The sequence below is a fragment of the Anabrus simplex genome, chromosome 6 (genome assembly GCF_040414725.1).
Source record: "Anabrus simplex isolate iqAnaSimp1 chromosome 6, ASM4041472v1, whole genome shotgun sequence".
Taxonomy (NCBI): domain Eukaryota; kingdom Metazoa; phylum Arthropoda; class Insecta; order Orthoptera; family Tettigoniidae; genus Anabrus; species Anabrus simplex.
Window position 1 is genome coordinate 246,463,996 of NC_090270.1, and position 21,536 is coordinate 246,485,531.

At 40.2% G+C, this 21,536-nt stretch overlaps 1 protein-coding gene across 12 annotated transcripts in view; it reads right to left on the reverse strand.

The window, feature by feature from the left end:
* LOC136876394 (ipis-1) overlaps positions 1-21,536 on the reverse strand; it is a 121,488-nt gene that overhangs the window by 65,684 nt on the left and 34,268 nt on the right. For all 12 annotated transcript variants that reach the window (XM_067150333.2, XM_067150330.2, XM_067150329.2 and 9 more), the window contains exons 5-7: positions 16,735-16,976; positions 4,889-5,074; positions 142-277 (exon numbers count right to left, since the gene is read on the reverse strand). In XM_067150333.2, the coding sequence (XP_067006434.2) occupies positions 142-277; positions 4,889-5,074; positions 16,735-16,976 (564 nt within the window). The remainder of the gene's footprint in view (positions 1-141; positions 278-4,888; positions 5,075-16,734; positions 16,977-21,536) is intronic.

Sequence of the window (21,536 nt, forward strand, 5' to 3'; positions counted from 1 at the left end):
ATTAAATAAATCGGTTTCTTAACGCAGGATTACTCCATCACAGATCTGCAGTCAAGAATATACCAGTAATGAATATATTGACACCATGTACATAAATGTGATACTTCCCTCCTCCACAAGACAGAACAAATGTTTACTTACATGTAGCAGCGGCTGCTTCGGTTCCTTTCTCCGTCACTTCGACAAACGCTTTCTGGATCACCTTGTCTACATACACGTTGGCGTCTGTTATTCCAGACAGATCAGCTCCTGGGGCGAAGATATGAGTGATTCCCATCTAAAAATATAACAAATGTTTTAGTTACAGCGTATCATAATGTCACCAAATGTACTTCTATACACATACACACCCTATACATAGAGCCCTGCGCGGATATACAAAGTATTATCCGCATCCGTACCCGCATCCGCATCCCCGAATGGTTTTCCGCGGATATTGTAAATATTTAATACAGTATATTACACCCAAGGTATTGAAACGCATAGATCTGTTAACACAGCAAAATAGGCTTGAAACCTATCAACCGAACCCCTACAGTCACAGGATTATGACGGATTTTCTCTTGCGGCAACTACCGACGTATTGACCTTTGATCCTTCCTTCCATTAATTGTGGGCAGGAACCAGTTAGGCTTAGATAGATTTACGGCTTTATGGTCTCAAGGCTCTTTATATATCACCATTCTCCCATACCACTGTCAAGGGTCACCTAACCACAAGGAAAAATGAGGGTATACCTGAGTGAATATCAACAAACTTCATTATTTAGAAATTATCAGCAAAATTATCCCCACTGCGATACAGTTTACATCTGCCAAGGCACTAACTTCGTCGATTTCCGCGGATTGATATCCGCATCCGTGCAGGGCTCTACCTGTACAGGATGTATGAAAACTGAAGGCGCAAGGCAAACGGCCACAAAAATCTCTGCCATCTGCCCAAATGGTGTCGGATCAAATTATGTACACACGGTAGTGGAGGCCATATTATTATTCTTATTACGGAGCCAGTGGCTGCCCGGTTTGGGTCATGCAGCTATCAGTTTGAATGCGGAAGATATTGTGTTCGAAACCTACTGTCGGCAACCCCGAATGTGGTTTTCCGTGGTGTCCCATTTCAAATCAGGCTGTACCTTAATTAAGGCCACGGTCGCGTCTTTCTCACTCCTAGCCCTTTCCAATCCCATCGTCTCCATAAGACCCATCTGTGTCGGCGCGAGGTGAGGCAAATTGTAAAGAAGCAAACCAAACCCCATGGCGCAACAGCCCGGGAAGGACCTTGGCCTACCAAGCGACCGCTGCTCAGCCCGAAGGCTTACAGATTACGAGGTGTCGTCTGGTCAGCACGACGGATCCTCTCGGCCGTTATTCTTGGCTTTCTGGACCGGGGCCGCCATGTCACCGTCAGATGGCTTCTCAATTGTAATCACGTAGGCTGAGTGGATCTTGAACCAGCCCTCAGATCCAGATAAAAATTCCTTACCTGCCCAGGAATCGAACTCGGGGCCTCCGGGTAACAGGCAGGCAAGCTACCCCAACACCACAGGGCCGGCAAAGAAGCAAAATATATTATTTTATCGCCACTCATATTGAGGCTTGGAATACATTTCAAGACAACCTGTACATAGAAAACTGCCACTTGTGACTTAAACGTGTTCTACACGCCTCCTTTCGTCACATTATCACTTTCGAAATTCTGATCGCCATTAAAAATGTTTACTATTTGCTTTACATCGCGCCGACACAGATAGACCTTATGGCGACGATGGGACAGGAAAGGGCTAGGAATGGCTCGAAGCGGCCGTGGCCTTAATTAAGGAAACAGCCCCAGCGTTTGCCTAGTGTGAAAATGGAAATCAACGGAAAACCATCTTCAGGGCCGTCGACAGTACGGTTCTAACCATCTATCTCCCGGATGCAAGCTCACAGCTGCGCTCACATAACTCACCCGGTCGCCATAAATTCATTGAGGTGGATAAACAGATGGTAGTTTCTCAGCACTATATCGGACTATAGGGGAACTGAATTACTCCCAGTGAAATGACTTGGACAGTTCTAGTGTCAGGCATTATGGTGCAGGAGTACGACGCTGGAGCTCACTGGGTCAAGAATTTTATTCTGTATCGCACGGCGAAACTTCTTCAGAGTCTGGCAGTAAACATTTCCGTTGACTGTTATGCTTTATGGGATGAATTTCATTAATGAATTCGCTGATAGTGTGAGGATGCTGTGCACATGCGTTTTATTACAGGAGTTGTTTTGAATTTCTTGGCTTTCGATGAACCCGTTTACCACTAACGCAGTGACAGCAGTAACGAGGCAGTCCCACAGGGCGACATCGTTTTCAATGGAATATTTCCACTCAATTGTACGGCAGCAATAATTTCAAGTTAATCCCATACGTTTCATTAGCATTTCAGCCCCCCCTCTCGAACACTGTTTCTTGGAGTAGGCTAGATATATTTACTTACAATTTCGCGCAAAAGAGAACTTGATATGCGAGAAAATTGTAGAAACAGGTCAGAAATTTCGAATCATCTATCGGCACGAATCTTCTCTCCATCATTGTTGAGCATATCATCACTGAGCAAGGACATCCGGCGATTACGCTCCTAGGCATGCACGTTTTCAATTCCTTCATTAAACGACCTAACCCACGTTTTCCAACCCTACATTTACGTGTCACATTCAGACCTCAGTTTCTTAAAATTGATGGTGATTTCTTTCCCGTGTTAAAAAATCTAATTACTAACCGTATATCCCAACTGGAGGTCCGAATGACCATTTCAAAGATGGTAACAAACTCGCAGTTTTCCGCAACGTGCCTTGGATGCTCCGTTATTAAATATTGAACGATGTAAATCTGTATCCTCATCGCTTCGCGAGGACGGCAGTTAATAACTCCAAAAAAGAAAGTGACTGCTCATGTGCAACCTTAACATCAAACTGTGTGACTGAGATATACCCAGAGAGCAGTTATTTTCTGGATATACGAATGTTACTGCGAGGGTAAGTACGAAAAGTAATTTGGTTCTTTTCTGGATTGAATCTTTTTATTGTTTTCTGTACATTCTGTAAAGTTGGTCAACGTTTCGAATACATTAAAGCAACTTCTGAAAGTGGCTTAGTCCTGGACAGGATACGGCGCTCCCTCCACGGAGGCAAGAAGATCTCGACGGCCATGTCTGTTAAGAGCTTCCTACCAGGAGGCAACATCATCATCAGGCATTACAACCAGGAGCGGTTGCAAGCTTTTTACTCTGTTTTACGTTATCTGATTACCAAGGAGGGACGACGTACCAGGGACGAACGCCGACGCATTTAGAAGGACCGTGACCGAGAACAGAGCCGCCGCCACCACCCAGACGCTGAAAAGGGACAAGTGGCTGAAGAATATGGCGGTTAATACCGACTCAGTCCAAGCCACCCAGCCGGAGACCAAGGACGCCGCCATGGAGACGGAGCATGCCTCCCCCTGTGATGTCTGTCCAATAAATGTGCAAGTGGCGTTGTAGATTTGCAGACTAGATTGCGACGATTCAGTTTGGACACAGTTCTGCTACTGATCCAGCCAGCAAGACAGTCTGTGAAGTATGTATATTGCTGTGGAATAGTGGATCAGCATGCTACAGCTTCGACGGAGAGCTGTCTGTGAACTGACAGCGAAGGCAGAACAGTGCATCTGAGAGACGTGGGACCATGAGGAACGACGAATATCGGGTGTGTGAATGCAAGACTGTTTACGCACGCGCGAAATGTACCTGCGTGGCCACTAATACTCCTAGTTGCACTGTGAAATTTATCGTGATTTTAATTTTGTTTCCTTAAAGAATCGAAGAGAAATATCACAGGTGATTTTTCTATACAAATGTGTGAATGGCACATTAGACAATAGCGTTTTGCTTGAACAGTTTACTTTTCATGTAAAAACACATAGCTTACATCTAAGGCAATTTTTCTATTGTAATCGAAGCAAAACCATCTACCATGAAAATTCCTCAGTGCAGAGAATGTGTGAAGCATTTAATAACTTAATGTTAAAGGGCATAGACATTGACTTTGATTTAAAATTTTCAAAATTGCTCGTTTTCGTCAAAGGATTGTTCACAGTATAAAATCCGAATGTCACAATTTGTAGATTTATTTCATTTCATTTATATAACTGTGCTCTTATGAGAGATGTTTGTATATTTGTTCCTTGTTACCAATATGACCATCGCTGTTAAGATGATATATGTAGGTCACTGAATCTTAATTTAATAATTTTCTATAAATTATTGTGTATGTTACCATAACATAATATATGACTGCATTATATATTCGGTGTAGGCCCTGTATAAAAGTATCTGAAATTATATTTTACTATTAGTTTTTCTCTTTATGTTTTTATGTTCTTATTTTGTCTCTGTAATTTTCACTCAGTGTGTTTCTTCAATTAGTCTACTGTAATAGAACCAATCCTCTGTTGTATACTGTATTAAATACATTAATTATTAATTCATTAATTAAATAACTGTCCGAGGGTTCAAGTAACAGTCGCAGAAGTGACCGAAGGGTTGATGATTTAGCCTGCAAGTGTCAAACAGAATAATTTATAACACCGAATAGAGAAAGCACGAACGTTAGTTATTGTGTACCTTTGTAGTTGTGTTAACAATTAGTATTAGTCAATAAATCTCAGAGTGAAGGCTACCAGTCATGTATTTATTTACTGCTACCGCCTATACGTAACAATACAAACCATTCCCGTCCATTTAATACCTTTTAATACTTTTTAATCTGTAATATTTTGAAGTGTTTCATGAAAAAAGTTACTTCAATTTTTCACTTATGACCCCCAACCCTAATCTGAACGTTGTTTCACTTCAAATATTTCTAGAAATACTTACCTGGATTAGCGCATCCTTCATTTTCAGAGATTTCTCCACCTTGAATCGTGGCAAGGAAACGATGACTTCACTAGATGACAGTCTGCTCGTTATGTCCGACACATTAAGAGTCGTGATGTTGGCCTCCAAACCTGCCAGACCTTCGATCTCATTAGGGAGGAGAATCAGCATACTCTGGGTAGCATCCTGAACAAACAATTATGATAATATATTGAAAATAATATTTCCGAGCAGGTGGACTTCAATGGTTGTTTTGCATTAGATGCAGGAATAATATATATGGTACAGTAAGACGTGTGTACGTTCACCACCTTCGGTTCCGGTCAAACCTGGTTAACATAGACAGATGATCATGTTACACAAATAACACTGTACAGCATTTTTAAAGGAAATGAGGATGTAGAAATTACAATATTGTTCTGTATTGCGGTGTGTACACATACTTTATCCAATTCAAACTCGGCCTGAATGAACACGCTATTTTCCATTAACGACACCTTGATGTACAGTACATTTCTTAGAAAAATGTCTCTAATACTCTACATGTTTGCTTCATGGTCATTTTGGACTGACCAGGTTTGATCGAAACCAAACGTAGTAATCTTAAATGAATACTGCACACAGCTTGTTTCCGCAACTGTGGTATCATAAATCGGACAGTAATTATTACAGTTGGCAACCTCTTGGAATCCCCTAAGCCCAGACAAATTTTAAACTGGGACACCCATCAGCGTTGTCTTACTTGCACATCATCATTTGAGAAGACTGATAAGGACGGTAGCAATATGCTTGGAATGCAGCCATTTTACATTATGAGGAATATACGTATAGTGTACTACCACACCAAGTTTCAAATACAGTGCTCAAATTTTGCAGCTGAAAAATGCTTGAGATATAGCCAGACAGTGGCCAAGAATCAAGTTAGACAAATTGTACAAACTGTATAAACTATATAAAGTGTACAAATTGTATAAACTAATTGGGATTTGCTAGTTCCACGAAAATTGTGGTCGATATCGGCAGGTGATCACGTTACAGACGTTATCAAATCAACAGGTTTTACTGTATTTAGATTGATGCTTTCACATATCGAAAAAACGCGGTGAAATTCTTTATGTTTCGCGGAGAACTTTGCTGCACGTCTTCAGAAGAAAATCTCGTCTTTTCACGAGGAAAACGTATTCTGCGAAAGGTAAAGAATTCTACCTTGTTTTTCGTCGGATAAGGAAATTAATACATCCCTTCGCATAGGATTGCCGTCAAGAAGGGCACCCGGCTGTGAAACAGGACCAAATCCACATGTGCTACACAATTCGCACCCGCGAACCAACAGGTATGGGGAAAGCGATGGAAGAGGAAGAAAGTAATATGGACAGTGAAAGAGACAATGTGATGTTATGTGTGGCGTGCAGGGAAGCCTGGTGCAGGTCTTTCTAGTTGACGCCCATGTGCGACCTGCGCGTCTGTGTCGGTGTAACTATGTGTATGTGTGTGATGATCATAAGGAGGTAGGGACAAGGTGAAACCTGATGTTGACACATAGCCTATTCTTGTCAAGTACCACCATGCGGTCTGCTCAAGGCGTAACGTACTCACTATCTACAGCGTCATATCTCCTTACTCGATACACACACAGCGAAGAGGTCTGGAACTGAACCCAGAATTATGGCACGCAGTTTGGTGATAAGAAATTGTATACCCCCTCTGCCATCCAGCCAGCCAACACTCTGCTGGTGAAGATGTTTCCCACCAATGGGAACACGGTGTCAGGCCTTAACGAACTTTGGATGCTTCCCCATCCACCCTACCACTTGATATAGCACAGAGAGAACTTTCCTGTTCCCTGAACTGAAATTCGCACTTAAAGAAAGACGATTTATGCCAATTGAAGGGATCGAACTGAAATTTCAGGCGGAACCGCTCATGGTTCAACGAGTTCCCTATCAGAATAGCAACAACGTTGGGAGAGTTGCATAAATGGAGGAGGAAAGTACCTCAAACGAGACAAAGTTAACTAGGCTGCAGATAAGCCACGTTAGAAGTTATTTTAATTTTTTATTTATTTTGAATAGTTTATATTATTATTGTTGTTATTATACATAGGAGTGAGTCGTAAGTTCCTACAGAAATTGTATTATTACTGCGTTCAGAATGGCTAAAGAAGGGAAAATATTTGATATTATGAACGTGGCTGAGGTATGTCTACCACTTAGTGCCGTTCCCTGATACAGGATTGAGGATGAGATGAAATGAGATGAAATTACATGGCATATTTCACGGCTGGTCTGCCTTCACAGCTTCAGTGTAAGCCATTACAGTGTCTGGTCAATCTGGATATTATTTTGTGAAATCCTCTTTTGAACTGTAGATTGCCCCAGTGTTTCATCATTGTTTTTGTATCTATCAAGCCTATGTTTAATGTACTTATGTAATGTGCCATAAGCTAATAATAATAATAATAATAATAATAATAATAATAATAATAATAATAATAATAATAATAATAATAATAATAATAATAATAATCAACATCATCATCATAATAATATCTGCCTCTGTGGTGCAGTGATTAGTGTGATTAGCTGCCATCCCCGGAGGCCCGGGTTCGATTCTCGGCTCTGCCACTAAATTTTAAAAGTGGTACGAGGGCTGAAACGGGGTCTACTCAGCCTCTGGAGGTCAACTGAGAAGAGTGGGATTTGATTCTCACTTCAGCCACCCTCGAAGCGGTCTTGCGTGGTTTCCCGCTTACTCTCCAGGCAAATGCCGGGATAGTACCTAACTTAAGGCCACGACTGCTTCCTTCCCTCTTCCTTGCCTATCCTTTCCAAACTTCTCATTCCCTAACAAGGCCCCTGTTAAGCGTATCAGGTGAAGCCGACTGGGCGAGACACTGGTCCTCCTCTCCAGTTGTATTCCACGATCCAAAGTCTCACACTCCAGGACACTACCCTTGAGGCGGTAGAGGTGGGATCCCTTGCTGAGTCCGAGGGAGAATCCAACCCTGGAGGGTAAACGAATTAAGAAGGAAAGAAGAACGTACATACCAAAAACTACCAAGAAAAAGTACACTGGAGACTCCATTCTAACGAAACAATCCACAAGGAAATGAAATCGGTAATGAACACAATCAGGAAGAAACTAATTTCATTCTTTGGAAATCTACTCAAGACACCAGAAAACAGGATCATGAGGAGAATTATAGAAAAATTATGGAACTGTAAAAGTAACATTAGAAGGATTACAGAAATCAAAGAAGATAAGCGGGGGCTAAAAGTTACGATGGACGATTTAAGAAATAAAACAGACGAGATCAAGAAACTCATAAACAAACCAGACTACAAACCAAGAACAACAGTCGGACAACGGGACTGGTGATTTCAGACGAAGAAATAATAAAGACCCGAGAGAATGAAGAAGAACTGGGCTGACAGGAAACTGAAAAATCGTTTTTATAAAACTGACTAAAGTGGTCCAATTAAGGCCATAAAGTGTAAATAAACCATTAATTGATGAATTAATTAATTAATTAATTAATAATTTCAGTTGAACAGGTAATGGAGATGAAATGAATGATGGTGAATATTAGGAAGGAATGGGTTGTCGCCTATGAATAGGAAATCTCCCGAAGTTTGCCTGGAAGTGAAAATGGAAAATTTACACAAAACCATCCTCAGGACAGCCACAGTGAAGTTCGAACCTACTCATCTCCCGAATGCAGAGCTTGGCCCCATAGACGTAAAGCGTTAAGAGGAGTGACCAATACGCTCGGTTCTGACCAATGAGGTGTGAACAGTAACAGCAAAGCCTTTTACTAATGCAACCAGTTCCTGTTGTGAACAGTGTCAAATTGCCGCTCACAGAATCATGCATGCATATCATCGGGCTTGGCAGATGGTATTGAATAGCACAGGAAGTTCTACTCCATGGATAAATGGTTAGCGAGATTGTCTCTAGTTCAAGTGAACATGGGTTTGATTCCCGGCGGAGTCGGGGATCTTAATCTTAACTGGTTAATTTCTCTGGCTCGGGGACTGGGTTTGCGCGCCGTCTTCATCATTACAATTCATCATAAGCAAGGCCGCATCCTCACAAATACGCAGGTCGCCCGTAGGAGTCAGTTCGAAAGATCTGTACCAGGCCTTTGCGGAGCCCATGCGCCATTATTATTAACACCAGGAATCTACGGCACCCCTCATTTACCCAGGACACCTCATCAGTGACACCTGGGATATCTATGACAGCTGACAGCAGAACTTGATATGCAGTAAATAACTGTGCCACGCGCAGAAACTAAAAGTCGCACATCCCCTCCAACAGGTACACTTAACCGTCATCCCCTGTGAAGAAACTCTTTGTTGCAATAGTTTCATCTCCTGCTGGTGGACACACTGTCAACTTGTGGATGTATGTATTTTTCATATTTGTGTTATTGAATTTCAATAAAATCACTATACATATATTTTGATTTTAATATCTTCTCTTCTTTTTTCTTTTTTTTTGCTTTACGTCGCACCCACACAGATAGGTCTTATGGCGACGATGGGACAGGAAAGGCTTAGGAATGGGAAGGAAGTGGCCGTGGCCTTAATTAAGGTACAGCCCCAGCATTCGCCTTTTGTGAAAATGGGAAACCACGGAAAACCATCTTCAGGGCTGCCGATAGTGGGATTCGAACCCATTATCTTCCAGATGCGAGCCCACAGCTCCGCGCCCCTAACCGCACGGCCAACTGGCCCAGAAATCTTTTCTCTAGAGGTGATTATGACCTTACTCCTTTCATATCATAATAACTTGGAGGAAATAGAGATTAAGAAGCAACGGGTGAGGTTGAACCCACTCGAGGACTCGACACACATCTGGCAACAGTGCGACACAAGGAAGGAACTACTGACAAACGGAACTGCAGCAGCGTGAAGTACATCTGGCAATGATCTACTACCGAACATCACACCGGGCGAGTTGGCCGTGCGGTTAGGGGCGCGTGGCTGTGAGCTTGCATCCGGCAGATAATGGGTTCGAATCCCACTATCGGCAACCCGGAAGATGGTTTTCCGTGTTTTCCCATTTTCACACCAGGCAAATGCTGGGGCTGTACCTTAATTAAGGCCACGGACCCTTCCTTCCCACTCCTAGCCCTCTCCTGTCCCATCGTCGCCATAAGACCTATCTGTGTCGGTGCGACGTAAAGCAACTAACAACAACAACAACAAAAAACATCTTTGTAGTGAACGTGCCCCACAGGCATGATTTGATTAGAGACTTGTGTGTGAACATTGAAGTGGACAAAGTTAATACAAATATGGTTAAAATTTGTAAACATTTTTGTAATACACATGTAATTGATAGCAGTAGTTTCGAGAGACACTGTTACCCAAAGCATGGCCTTCATCTAAACAATTCAGGTAAACAAATGATAGCAAATATTGTTCTAGATTTTATTAATCTTAAGATATGTACTGTAAAAAAGGCAACTCCCTTGAGTTATAATATTGACCAGGAAAACTAGTAGAAAGAGCCAGCTGTACTTCAAGCTGGCTCAGTCAACTAGAAAATGAAACTCAGGAAAGTAAGGAATTTCAGGTTACCCAATTGCAACAGTCAAGTTTTAGGGAGGAAGGGGGTCTGAGATTCCTCTTGGTAAACTGTCAGAGTGTAGTAAATAAACAATTAAAATTCGGTACATTGATGGAATCTTATGAGACTGATGTGGTGATAGGAGTGGAATCGTGGTTGAGACAAGGGGTGGGTAATAGATAAGTATTTCCAGAAGGGTATACAGTCTATCGTAGAGACCGAGGAGATAAAAAGGGAGGGGGGGTGTTTATTCTGGCGAAGGAAACTTATTGTTCACATGAATGGTTTACCGATGAACGGGATGAAATATTAGGGATAAAATTAGTTTGTGATAATATGAGGGAGATGGGAATTATAGTAACATACAGACTAGGAAGAGAGGAAAGAGACATGGAAATATTTGAGAAAATAATAGATTATACTCATAAAAACAATAATAATGAAATGGTAATAATTGGGGGAGATCTAAACTTGCCTGAAGTTGAATGGAATGGAGCTGCAAGTGAAGCCCATGAACAGAAACTGGCAAATAAGTTAATTTGGGAGAGAGAATTTACACAAGTAGTACAAGAACCGACTCGTCTCAATAACGTACTAGATGTATTCTTGGTTAAACCATGGGAAATTGTTGATAAAACTGAGGTAATTGAAGGAATAGGTGACCATAAGGCTGTAATAATGGATGTAGGACTGGTACCAAAAAGGCTTAATAAGAGGGTCACACAAGACAAGAAATTGTACAGAAAAACTGAAGTTGATGAATTTGGGACTTACCTTAAATCACAATTCAGTTGTTGGATAAGTGAAGGGAGTAATGTGGATACACATCGGGCTAAATTTAAAGGAATCATTTGAGAAGGAGAGAAGAGATTTGTACCTGTTAAGAAGGGTAAAATGACCTCAGACCCCGTTTATTATACAAGGGAAATAAAAAAATTAAAAAGAAAATGTAGAATAGTAAAAAGGAAAATCAAAGAGGGTAGGGAGAGTAGAGAAACTAGAAAACAGCTAATGAGAGAACTGAATAGAGTTAAAAAAGAAGCGAAAGAGAATTACATGAATGGCATACTTCAAGAGGGTAATGACCACAAAGGGAAATGGAAAAAAGCTGTATCCATATATCAGGAATCAAAAAGGAAAAGGAATCCAAATTCCTACAATGGTGGGAGAATGGGGTGAACACTATTTAACAGATACTGAGAAAGCAGACCTCTTTAGTAGGGAATTCAGAGATTCAGTAGATGATTGTCAGGAGTCCGAAACCGAAACAGAAGATAGAGAGGGAGAGACACAGAGGGAAACAAGAAGCTTCTCATTCACAAATGAAGATATTTTCCGAGAAATCCAACTGCAAGGAAAAGCAGCAGAAAGTGATAAAATTACTGGGGAGGTGTTAAAGACAATGGTGTGGTACATAATGCCTTATTTAAAATTTCTCTTTGACTATGTCATAAATAATAGTGTAATACCAAAGGAATGGAAGGAATCTATAATAATACCAATTGTTAAAGGAAGGGGTGATAAAAGGAAACCAGAGCACTACAGACCAATCAGCCTGACCAGTACAGTTTGTAAAATAGTGGAGAGTTTAATTTCAAAGTACATCCGAGGGATATGTGATGATAAAAATTGGTTCATGAGGAGCCAGTATGGATATAGAAAGAAATTTTCTTGTGAGGCACAACTGGTGGGATTTCAGCAGGACATATCAGATCAATTGGATTCAGGAGGCCAGTTAGATTGCATAGCCATAGATCTTTGCAAAGCCTTTGATAGACTGGAACATGAAATATTATTAAAGAAATTGGAGGGAATAGGATTGGACATAAGGGTTACACATTGGATGAAAACATTTCTAAATTCAAGGGTTCAGAAATTCAAAGTAGGAAATAATGTATTGCAGGAAGAGAAAGTTTGGAAGGGAATTGCACAAGGTAGTATAATCGGTCCGTTACTTTTCTTAATATACGTAAATGATTTAGGGAATAATATAACATCAAAAATAAGATTGTATGCAGATGACATAATTGTTTATAGGGAAATAAATAACATTGAGGATTGTTCAGAATTACAAAGGGACCTTGAGAGTATCCAACAATGTGTTGAAGAGAATAATATGAAGGTTTATGGAGGCAAATCAACTGTTACAACGTTTACAAACAGGAGTTTTAAAACTGAATTTGAATATACTTTGTATGAGGTAGTTATCCCAAAAGATGGCAAGTGCAAATACTTAGGTGTGACATTTGAAAATAATTTGCACTGGAAGGGTCATGTGGATGACATTGTTGGGAATACATACAGATTGTTACATGTCATAATGAGGATACTTAAAGGATGCAACAAAGAATTAAAAGAGAAAAGTTACTTAAGTATGGTTCGTCCATTATTGGAATACGCAAACAGTGTTTGGGGTCCTCACCAAGAATACCTAATAAAAGAAATAGATAGTGTGCATAGGAAAGCAGCAAGATTTGTAACAGGGGATTTCAGGAGAAAGAGTAGTGTATCAGAAATGTTAAAGGAACTTGGGTGGGAAACTTTAAGTAAGAGAAGGAAGAAAACTAGACTTATAGAATTATATAGAGCCTATACAGGAGAAGAAGCATGGGAAGATATCAGTGAGAGGCTTCAGTTGGAAAATAATTATATTGGCAGGACTGACCACAAATATAAAATTAGAAGGAATTTTAGCAGAAGCGATTGGGGTAAATTTTCATTCATTGGAAAGGATGTGAAGGAGTGGAACAGTTTATCAGGGGTAGTGTTTGATCCTTTTCCAAAATCTGTACAGATATTCAGGAAGAGAATAAACAGCAGCAGAGAAAATAAATGAAATGTTAGGGGGCATTCGACCAGTGCAGGTTAATGTAAATAAAAAATGTGTGTGAATAAATTAATTCCATCCCCTGGTCTAAGGAGTTTGGACAGCCAAAGTAGGGGACTGCCTGTAGGGGTGAAGTACAGTGGGGACTTCGGGGGCCCAGGGACCGCTACAGTAGCTGTGAAGGCTCTTCAGGAACTCTGAAAAGTGGTGGCAAAAGGGGGTCTGGTTAAGACGCAGCAGGTCGTTATGTTATGTTATGTTATGTTATGTTATGTTATGTTATGTTATGTTATGTTATGTTATGTTATGTTATGTTATGTTATGTTATGTTATGTATGTATGTATGTATGTATGTATGTATGTATGTATGTATGTATGTATGTATGTATGTATGTATGTATGTATGTATGTATGTATGTATTGTACCGGTAAAAGAGCCCGACTCTCAGATTATATTTTAAAGTAAGCAAGTATATAGTTCTCAGGGCAAAAACTGGGTGACTAGTAGCTAGGGCTCGGTACAGGAGGTAGGGTCCTATCTACAAGAAAACTTTGACTTTGACTGAACATAAGTTTATTCATATAAGACATGAAATTGCACATCACCTCCAGGTAGATATAAGTTGTCTTCCACATAGTCCTATAATATGGCTCGGATTCTCCAGTTCACCAAGCCGGGCAGGTTGGATCACGCTCCAGAAGATTCCAGGGACTCCGTACAGAAGCGGCTGGACTGTCTGGGTTGGTAGAAGGTAGAGATGCCTCGAACTTTCGAGGCCCAGGTTGAACCCCGATGATCCTGGTGATGTTTCAAATAATCATTTGCTACCTCAGTCCAATGTGACTGAGAGGGTTGATGTCTCCAAGGTCACTCGCAGTACTGATAAATCTGAGTTCATAAAAACCTTGGGTGATTAACCTATTAGCGAAGTCACTGGTTATTATTCGTCAAGACTTTCAAAATTTAACACTCGTAAAATGATATGTCTCTGTATACAAGGAAAATAAATAATTTCAGAGTTCACCACTAGCAAAAGTCTTCGTCTCTGAATAAATACTGGCAAAAAAAACACAAGTCCCTTCTCATGAAACTATGACCAAATTTAAAGTTCACCACTGGCGAAGGTACAAGTCTTCGAATGAACACGGACGAAAAACATAAGTCCATCCACATGAAAATCTGAATAGATTTAAAGTTCATCACTGACGAAATTTATAAGATTTTGAATCAACACTGGCGAATGTACAAGTCTTTGAGTGAACATGTACGAAAAACACAAGTCCACCCACATGAATAAATTTACAGTCTATCACTGGCGAAATTTATAAGTCTTTGAATCAACACTGGCGAATGTACAAGTCTTTGAGTGAACATGGACGAAAAACACAAGTCCATCCACATGAATAAATTTATAGTCTCTCACTGGCAAGGAATCCAAGTCTTTGAATAAACACAGGTGAAATCCTAAATTTGTGTTTTAAAGACGTTGAATGAAGTTAGAGTTCATCACCGGCAAAGTTTAGAAGTCTTTGAACCAGTACCGGCAAAATCACAAATTTATGCTTACGGGAACTTTGAGCACATTCAGAAATCATCACTAGCAAAGTTTGTAAATCACTGTTTATTAGAGGAATGAGTCTCTTAACACTCGCAAGTATTGCAGGTTCAATTTATGAAGAATTCGTTCTTTAACATACGTAAATAATACAAGTCCAATTATGAGTTTAACACACGTAAAAAATACAAGTCCATTTCATGAATAATTGGAAAAATTCCAGTCTCGAACGCCCGTAAATATTGTAAGTTCAATTATGAAGACTTAGAAAATGTTCTTTAACACTCGAAATATTGCAAGTCCACTTGAGAATAGTTGGAAGAATTCGTTCTCCCACACTCGAAGAAAATACAAGTTCACTTTATGAAAGAAAATTACAGAGTTCCTCGTCTGAACTGTCACTACACGACGATAGTAGCAGCTTGAGTGTCCACGCTGACTGCTCAGCTGTAACTGAGCGAACAGGCTACAGTGGGCCCTCCTTTTATTCGATCCGGGACGTCTACGTCGCAATACGGCTTGACTGAATATCTCCTGAATCCCTTGATGGATTTACTTAAACCTCGAGCATTGCGACGTTCAGGTGATCCCAAACAAGATGACATATCGCTCAAGCCGCTAGCATAATTATTACGGGAGTTACAAAATTTTCCCCGTCGAACAATCTGGAAGATGTGACGTGGAATCTAGAATATACGAGTCCAGGCTGGGAACACGTGGTGTGACGGGCGGGCAGTCTAGCTAGCCCCTGTGGCTACGTCACAGCTCACAGCTGTCCTTCACTCGCTTGCTTGCCCTGCTGACGGTAAACAAACCAGGCGTGCTCAGAACATTACGCGTGATAATTAAATGTCATTTATACTCAAAAAATACTCATGTACAGGTCGTAACCGGTACAGTATGTATGTATGTATGTATGTATGTATGTATGTATGTATGTATGTATGTATGTATGTATGTATGTATGTATGTATGTATGTATGTATGTATGTATGTATGTATGTAAGTATGTATGTATGTATGTATGTATGTATGTATGTATGTATGTATGTATGTATGTATGTATGTATGTATGTATTATGTGCTGAACAATGGAAAAGTGAAAACGGTTGATCTCCCTAATGGTACACTTGTAATTTTGCAATGAGTACACTAAGAAGTGATAAAAGAATACTATGGACAGATCACAGGAGAAGGTGTATATCAAGTTTTTGCCAAAAAATTTCCATATGTTTTGGATATGTATATTTCTTCCCCTTTGTTGATTATGAGATGAAGGTTGACCTAGATAGTATACTAACAACGGTTAAATTCCGTAATGTAACCAGGGGCAAATTTACATTCCCTTTTGAAATTAAAAACCGTATTAAAATAAGGTAGATGATGCCAAGAACTATCTTTTTAATTATTCTAAGAATTTCACTGTTATCAAATTTGTTGATTACCGAACATTTTCATTTTTTCCGAATATCTACAGTGAATTTACACGAAGTTAGGATTAAAGTGGTTAAATTAAGATATCATGTGTTATAGATTGTAAGTAGATTGTAAGGGAATGTAAATTTTCCCCTGGTTACATTGAGGAATTCAACCGTTGTTACTATATTATCTATGTCGACCTTCATCTCATAACCAACAAAGGGGAAGAAATATACATATATGGGTGTAACTTTGGAATGCACAACACTCCAAAATACTCGTATTTATAGTAACGTTAAAAATTATTCTGAATTATATTAACAGATTATAAGTGTAGATACAGGTTTTCAAGAAGTGAAACAATTTATCACAGCCATTATTTAGGTGTAAAGGAATAATTATTTAAATTCAAAAGCTTCCCAAGTAGCCACGTTTTACAGTAAGTATGTAATATATTTTTTACTTACATCTCCCCAACGATCATCGTTGTTTCCTCGATAAAACATTCGCAGAGCTTTACAGTTCAGCTCAGGTATCTCGCCGTACTTGAAGCGGTCCGTCTGCCTCATGGTGGACACGTTCACAGTGGAAGTTGCGGTCAAGTGGAAGGGCTCCATACGAGTACTACTTTCGTCGAAAGGCTTCCTCCAGCCTCCTTGGAAGTAGATAGCATTCACGATAACGAGCAGGGCTTCGGGACGCAACGATCCTGCGAGCACGCAACAAATATGATGTGACCAGATTGCAAGAATAACTAATAATATTTTAAACACATTTAGAAGTACAATATTCATGTGTTGTTCTTGTTTTAAATAAAAATTTACCGTATGTGGGAAAACAAACAAACTGGAATGTTATTTAACTGAGTAGATGCAGTATGTGTTCAAAATGTGTGTCATCACGTGCCATATACATTGCTCATAACGTTTCTGAATACACGGTTATTCTAAATTAGTTATATGAATATAACATAAAATAACACAGTATAAAATGTGTGTATGAATGTACGTTTACTGTGCTTATGGTATTTAGTGTCATTCAACTTTTAATTTGTAACGATAGTTTTAAGACATGACTAAGAATATTTATAGAGTTTATGTTATTTTGTTTCATATTTTGTTTCTAGTTTGTAATATGAATATGAATATTGCTTTCAGATGTACAGTGTTAATGAAGTGTGGTTAAGTGTAAGAGAGGACCATGAGTCCTAACTTCGCCACTACAAATAAAGGTAAATATAATAAAAACTATTTTACGTAGTTTATTTCCAATGCATACATTGACATACCATCAAGATTTGTTTGCAATGTTTTACAGATGCTCAATGAGGCTCCCATTAGTCACTAGGCAGATATCCCAACTGTACGCAAGTTCAACGCACATACGCGTGAGCGTGTCCGCCTCTAGCCGAGCAATCGCAACGGTGGTCCGTTGACGAGGATCATGGAGAGTTGTTGGAAGTGGAGAGATGTACACGTTATCTTTCACGTAACCGCACGCAGAAAAATCCAGCGGCGTTAAATCGCCAAGCTATGTTCCCATCACGTCCAATCAAAGCAGGATTCTCTCCCATAACTTCATTGCAGCTGTGGATTGTGATGTTTATTGTAGCACTCAGATGAAAGCTCGCCTCATCACTAAACACAAGCTTCTTAAGAAAACTATCGTCTTCTTCCATCCTGTTCATTATGTCCACACAGAACTCATACCGTTTCTGCATGTCACATACACTGAGCACCTGACCCAGTTGCAACTTGTACTCCTTGCACTACAGTCGTCGTTGGCAAATTCTCTGTATTATATGTTGTGGAATGCCAGCTCCAAATTTGCTCTAGGTATTCCTGCATACGTTCCTCTTACGGCTTCCACAACGTGGTATGCTACACGAGGGCGTTCCTGTCCTTTATTTCGGTATGCCACACAACCTGTCTCCACGAATGCTTTGAGAGTTTTCACCTGTGGCAGAGATTTCCGATACTCTGATCTGAAACGTCTTTGTACGGTAATTTCGTTTCATGAAATCACTTACAACACTGCGCGCGCTCCGCTCCTTGGCGACTGCATCACATTTTTCGCCAGACGAGCGAGGAGAGTGCAAGGAGTGAAGTCTGTCGGCTAGGTAAAAAACTTCATGATATGGCACGAGATTTGATATGCATCTGAACAAATTTCGATCAGCAATTTCGAAATTATTTATTGAGACTTTCAGGTAACTAATTTAGAATAACCCCGTATTATTGAACATCATTGGCTCTCAAGAGTACATTAGCACGTGCACACCCGATTCTCAAGCATATTCACGCATTCATGGATAGTTCAAAATTGTTTCCTGTGTTTTGACCTGATTTAATCAACCCATCGAAAGCATTCGATTGATATCGAAGGTCCGTTACACTGACAGCTGTTAGTTTTGACTGACAATGCAGCGAGCACACTGGATTTTGTGCTATGATCCTGAACACTATACGCATGCGCATTCAAATGATGTCATGATTTATGCACAGATGTCCTCATAGGCGAGGAGCACGGTAAGTTACGTGGCTTTTCGGCTACAACCACACTCTAACCAAAGTTAGAAGACGTCACTCCCTAGGAGGCTCGCTTTACCCCACCATGGTACGGAATTTTAGTAGTGGTGGTAGTAGAAGTAGTAATTTTACTCGTAGTTTTATTGTACATTCACAGATTAATATCGGATAAAATGGATCATCAGTTATAAGGGTTATACCATATTATGAGTGGAGAAGGAACCGTACAAAGAACTTTTAGTCAAAGGATTGAATATGTTATTTTTTACTGATTTGCGGTATAATTTGACGCATTTGAGACGTGAACAAAAATTGTGTAAACTTCTTAAAAATACTGTCACGATCCACCACTGTTGAACATATTGATGAATAAAGGTTTCTGTAAGGACACAAAATATGCCGTTATCTCTCGTGTACTTGAAGACCTCCCAGGAATAAGGAAATAAACAACCAATTTTTGGTAAGTGAGATTTCAGTGGAAATGGAAATAGGATGCATCATCACGCCTCTTTGCCGAGGTGTCATCTTATGTCTGATATTTGAACTTCAAGCTGGTTTACAGCCAGCAGAACTTTGTCCTCTGTGGTGTAAGGATGGAACATTAGTCAAGATGGTGGACAGTGCTTGAGTTTGTTCAACGTCGGGTGTAAGAGATCATTGGTATAAAGGCCATCGACGAAATTGCATCTAGATTTTGAAATATTTTCGTGATATTTTTATTGCTACTTTTATTATTTTTATTATTCCGCTAATGTTATTTGCTATCATTTGTGTTCCAAGTGGATGTACAGGTTTCTTTGGCCCTGTAAAAGACCGTATGTATCGTTGCATTGGGTATGGTGCTGGGTTGGACAAAGATGAGGAGGTGATGGTCTGTGGCCAGTTAACTACGTCGTACATGTTCCAAGCTTCGTAGACCACAGGTAGGGCAAAGTATGCCCCATTGGAACGATAACAACATGTGGTGGCAGATAAGTATATACCTGCGCGAACTCCCCTCCTTCGAAGCAATTCACAACGCAAAGTTTATATTCACTGCCTCGAGATGTATTCCAGCGACGAGTATGTGGATATGTTACTTATCTATTGAGAAGCTAGACAGAATGCGTACCAGGCATAACACCTGTACATAAAACGCTATCCGGATAGACGACAATCGACGGGCATGACATTTCGGAAAGTTGTCGGAACAGACGGTCATTGAGGGAATTAGCTTTGGTATTGTTGACACCAGTAATAACCAGTTTAGGGTTTCATGCAGGACACCACTCAATTTTTTCGCAGCTAAGTGTTGACGATGAATGACACAATGAATAGTGATCACCTCTGGCACTTCTTTCTTAAGGTGGGCTAGAAACCAAGCATGGTGACCTGACATGACAGGAGCAGCGCTCATGTTTGTTAGGGGAATCTCTTTTTCCTCATAATAATCTTGCACCACTTTAAAAATCGACGATCCTTTTGTATCAGTGATCAGAGTTTTAGCAAACAACATTTCCTCGATTATTTCCTTTTGTTCATTGATAAATCTCGCATAAGCTAATAAAATTGTTTTGTTACCGTATCAATCACAGTTGACTCATTAATCTGTAATGCAAATTTATTTTTCTACCTACTGGTGAGTTTTGATTCAACGTCCGTGGCGATTTCGTCAATTCGCCTGGTAACAGTATTGTTGCTCAGAGGAACCGATTGACTTATCTTATTACTAGGGCCCTCGCCTAGCATGATTTCAACATTTTTTGGTAGCCAGTAAAACAAGAGTTTCGCCAATTATGTGAGGTTTACCACATTTAGCGATCAATAAGGACATCTCGTAAGAAGCAAGAATACCTTTGTCAAGATCGGTTGCTCGTTTTTTAAATAATTCACTCACATTAGGCCGCTTATCAGCTTTAGCTTTGAGGTGTTGAAAATAACTAAGTTCTTTACTCACTTTATCACTGTGTACTCTTGATAAATGATCTTTCATTCCCGAAGGCTTCATGGCTTCATTACTAGTAAATGTTTTGTCGCACAAAAGACAATATGGAAATTGCAAATTTTGCGGTAAGGCCATGAAACCGAATTTTAAATACTCAGCTGAGTATTGACGACACTTCTTCTTTTCTGAATCCATTGTGCATGAACTTCTACACTTCAAAACGAACGCACTAAAACTGATGGTGAGGCACACAAAAGCTAGTTAAGACTGAAGACGAATGTAGGCCAATGGCAAGTGTATTGTGATGGCAGGAGGGGGAGGCGGTTGAGTCACCAGTCGGCCGCGCTGAGCAACAACAGGTGGGGACTCAGGAGAGGGGTCAGTGCAGTGAACTGGCAGGCTGAGAATAGCCTGTGACTAATGATACCCGGCAACTTCCACTGTACAGTACTATTTTAATTTTTCACCCTTTGAATACTCATCGCCCCCACTTATTTATTGCTCCCCTGATAACCCAAATCGCCCACTTGGGGGCGATCACCCCCAGGTTGGGAATCACTGGTCTAGGACAACATGTATCTTATCCCTATTATTTGCCTTAGTGCAAGTATTTACGTATGTCACGAGTCTGAGAAGAGTTATTCTTAGCTTACACACCTTGCATGAAATACGGGCCTAATATGCTGTGAACGTACACGGCTCACTATATCGTAGTGATTTCTATATATAACGACATTAAGCCGTTCGTATGACGGTTCTTGGGCACTGTGTTGTCCCCTTTCGTAGACATAAGACTGATTTCGTGTGACGGAACTTG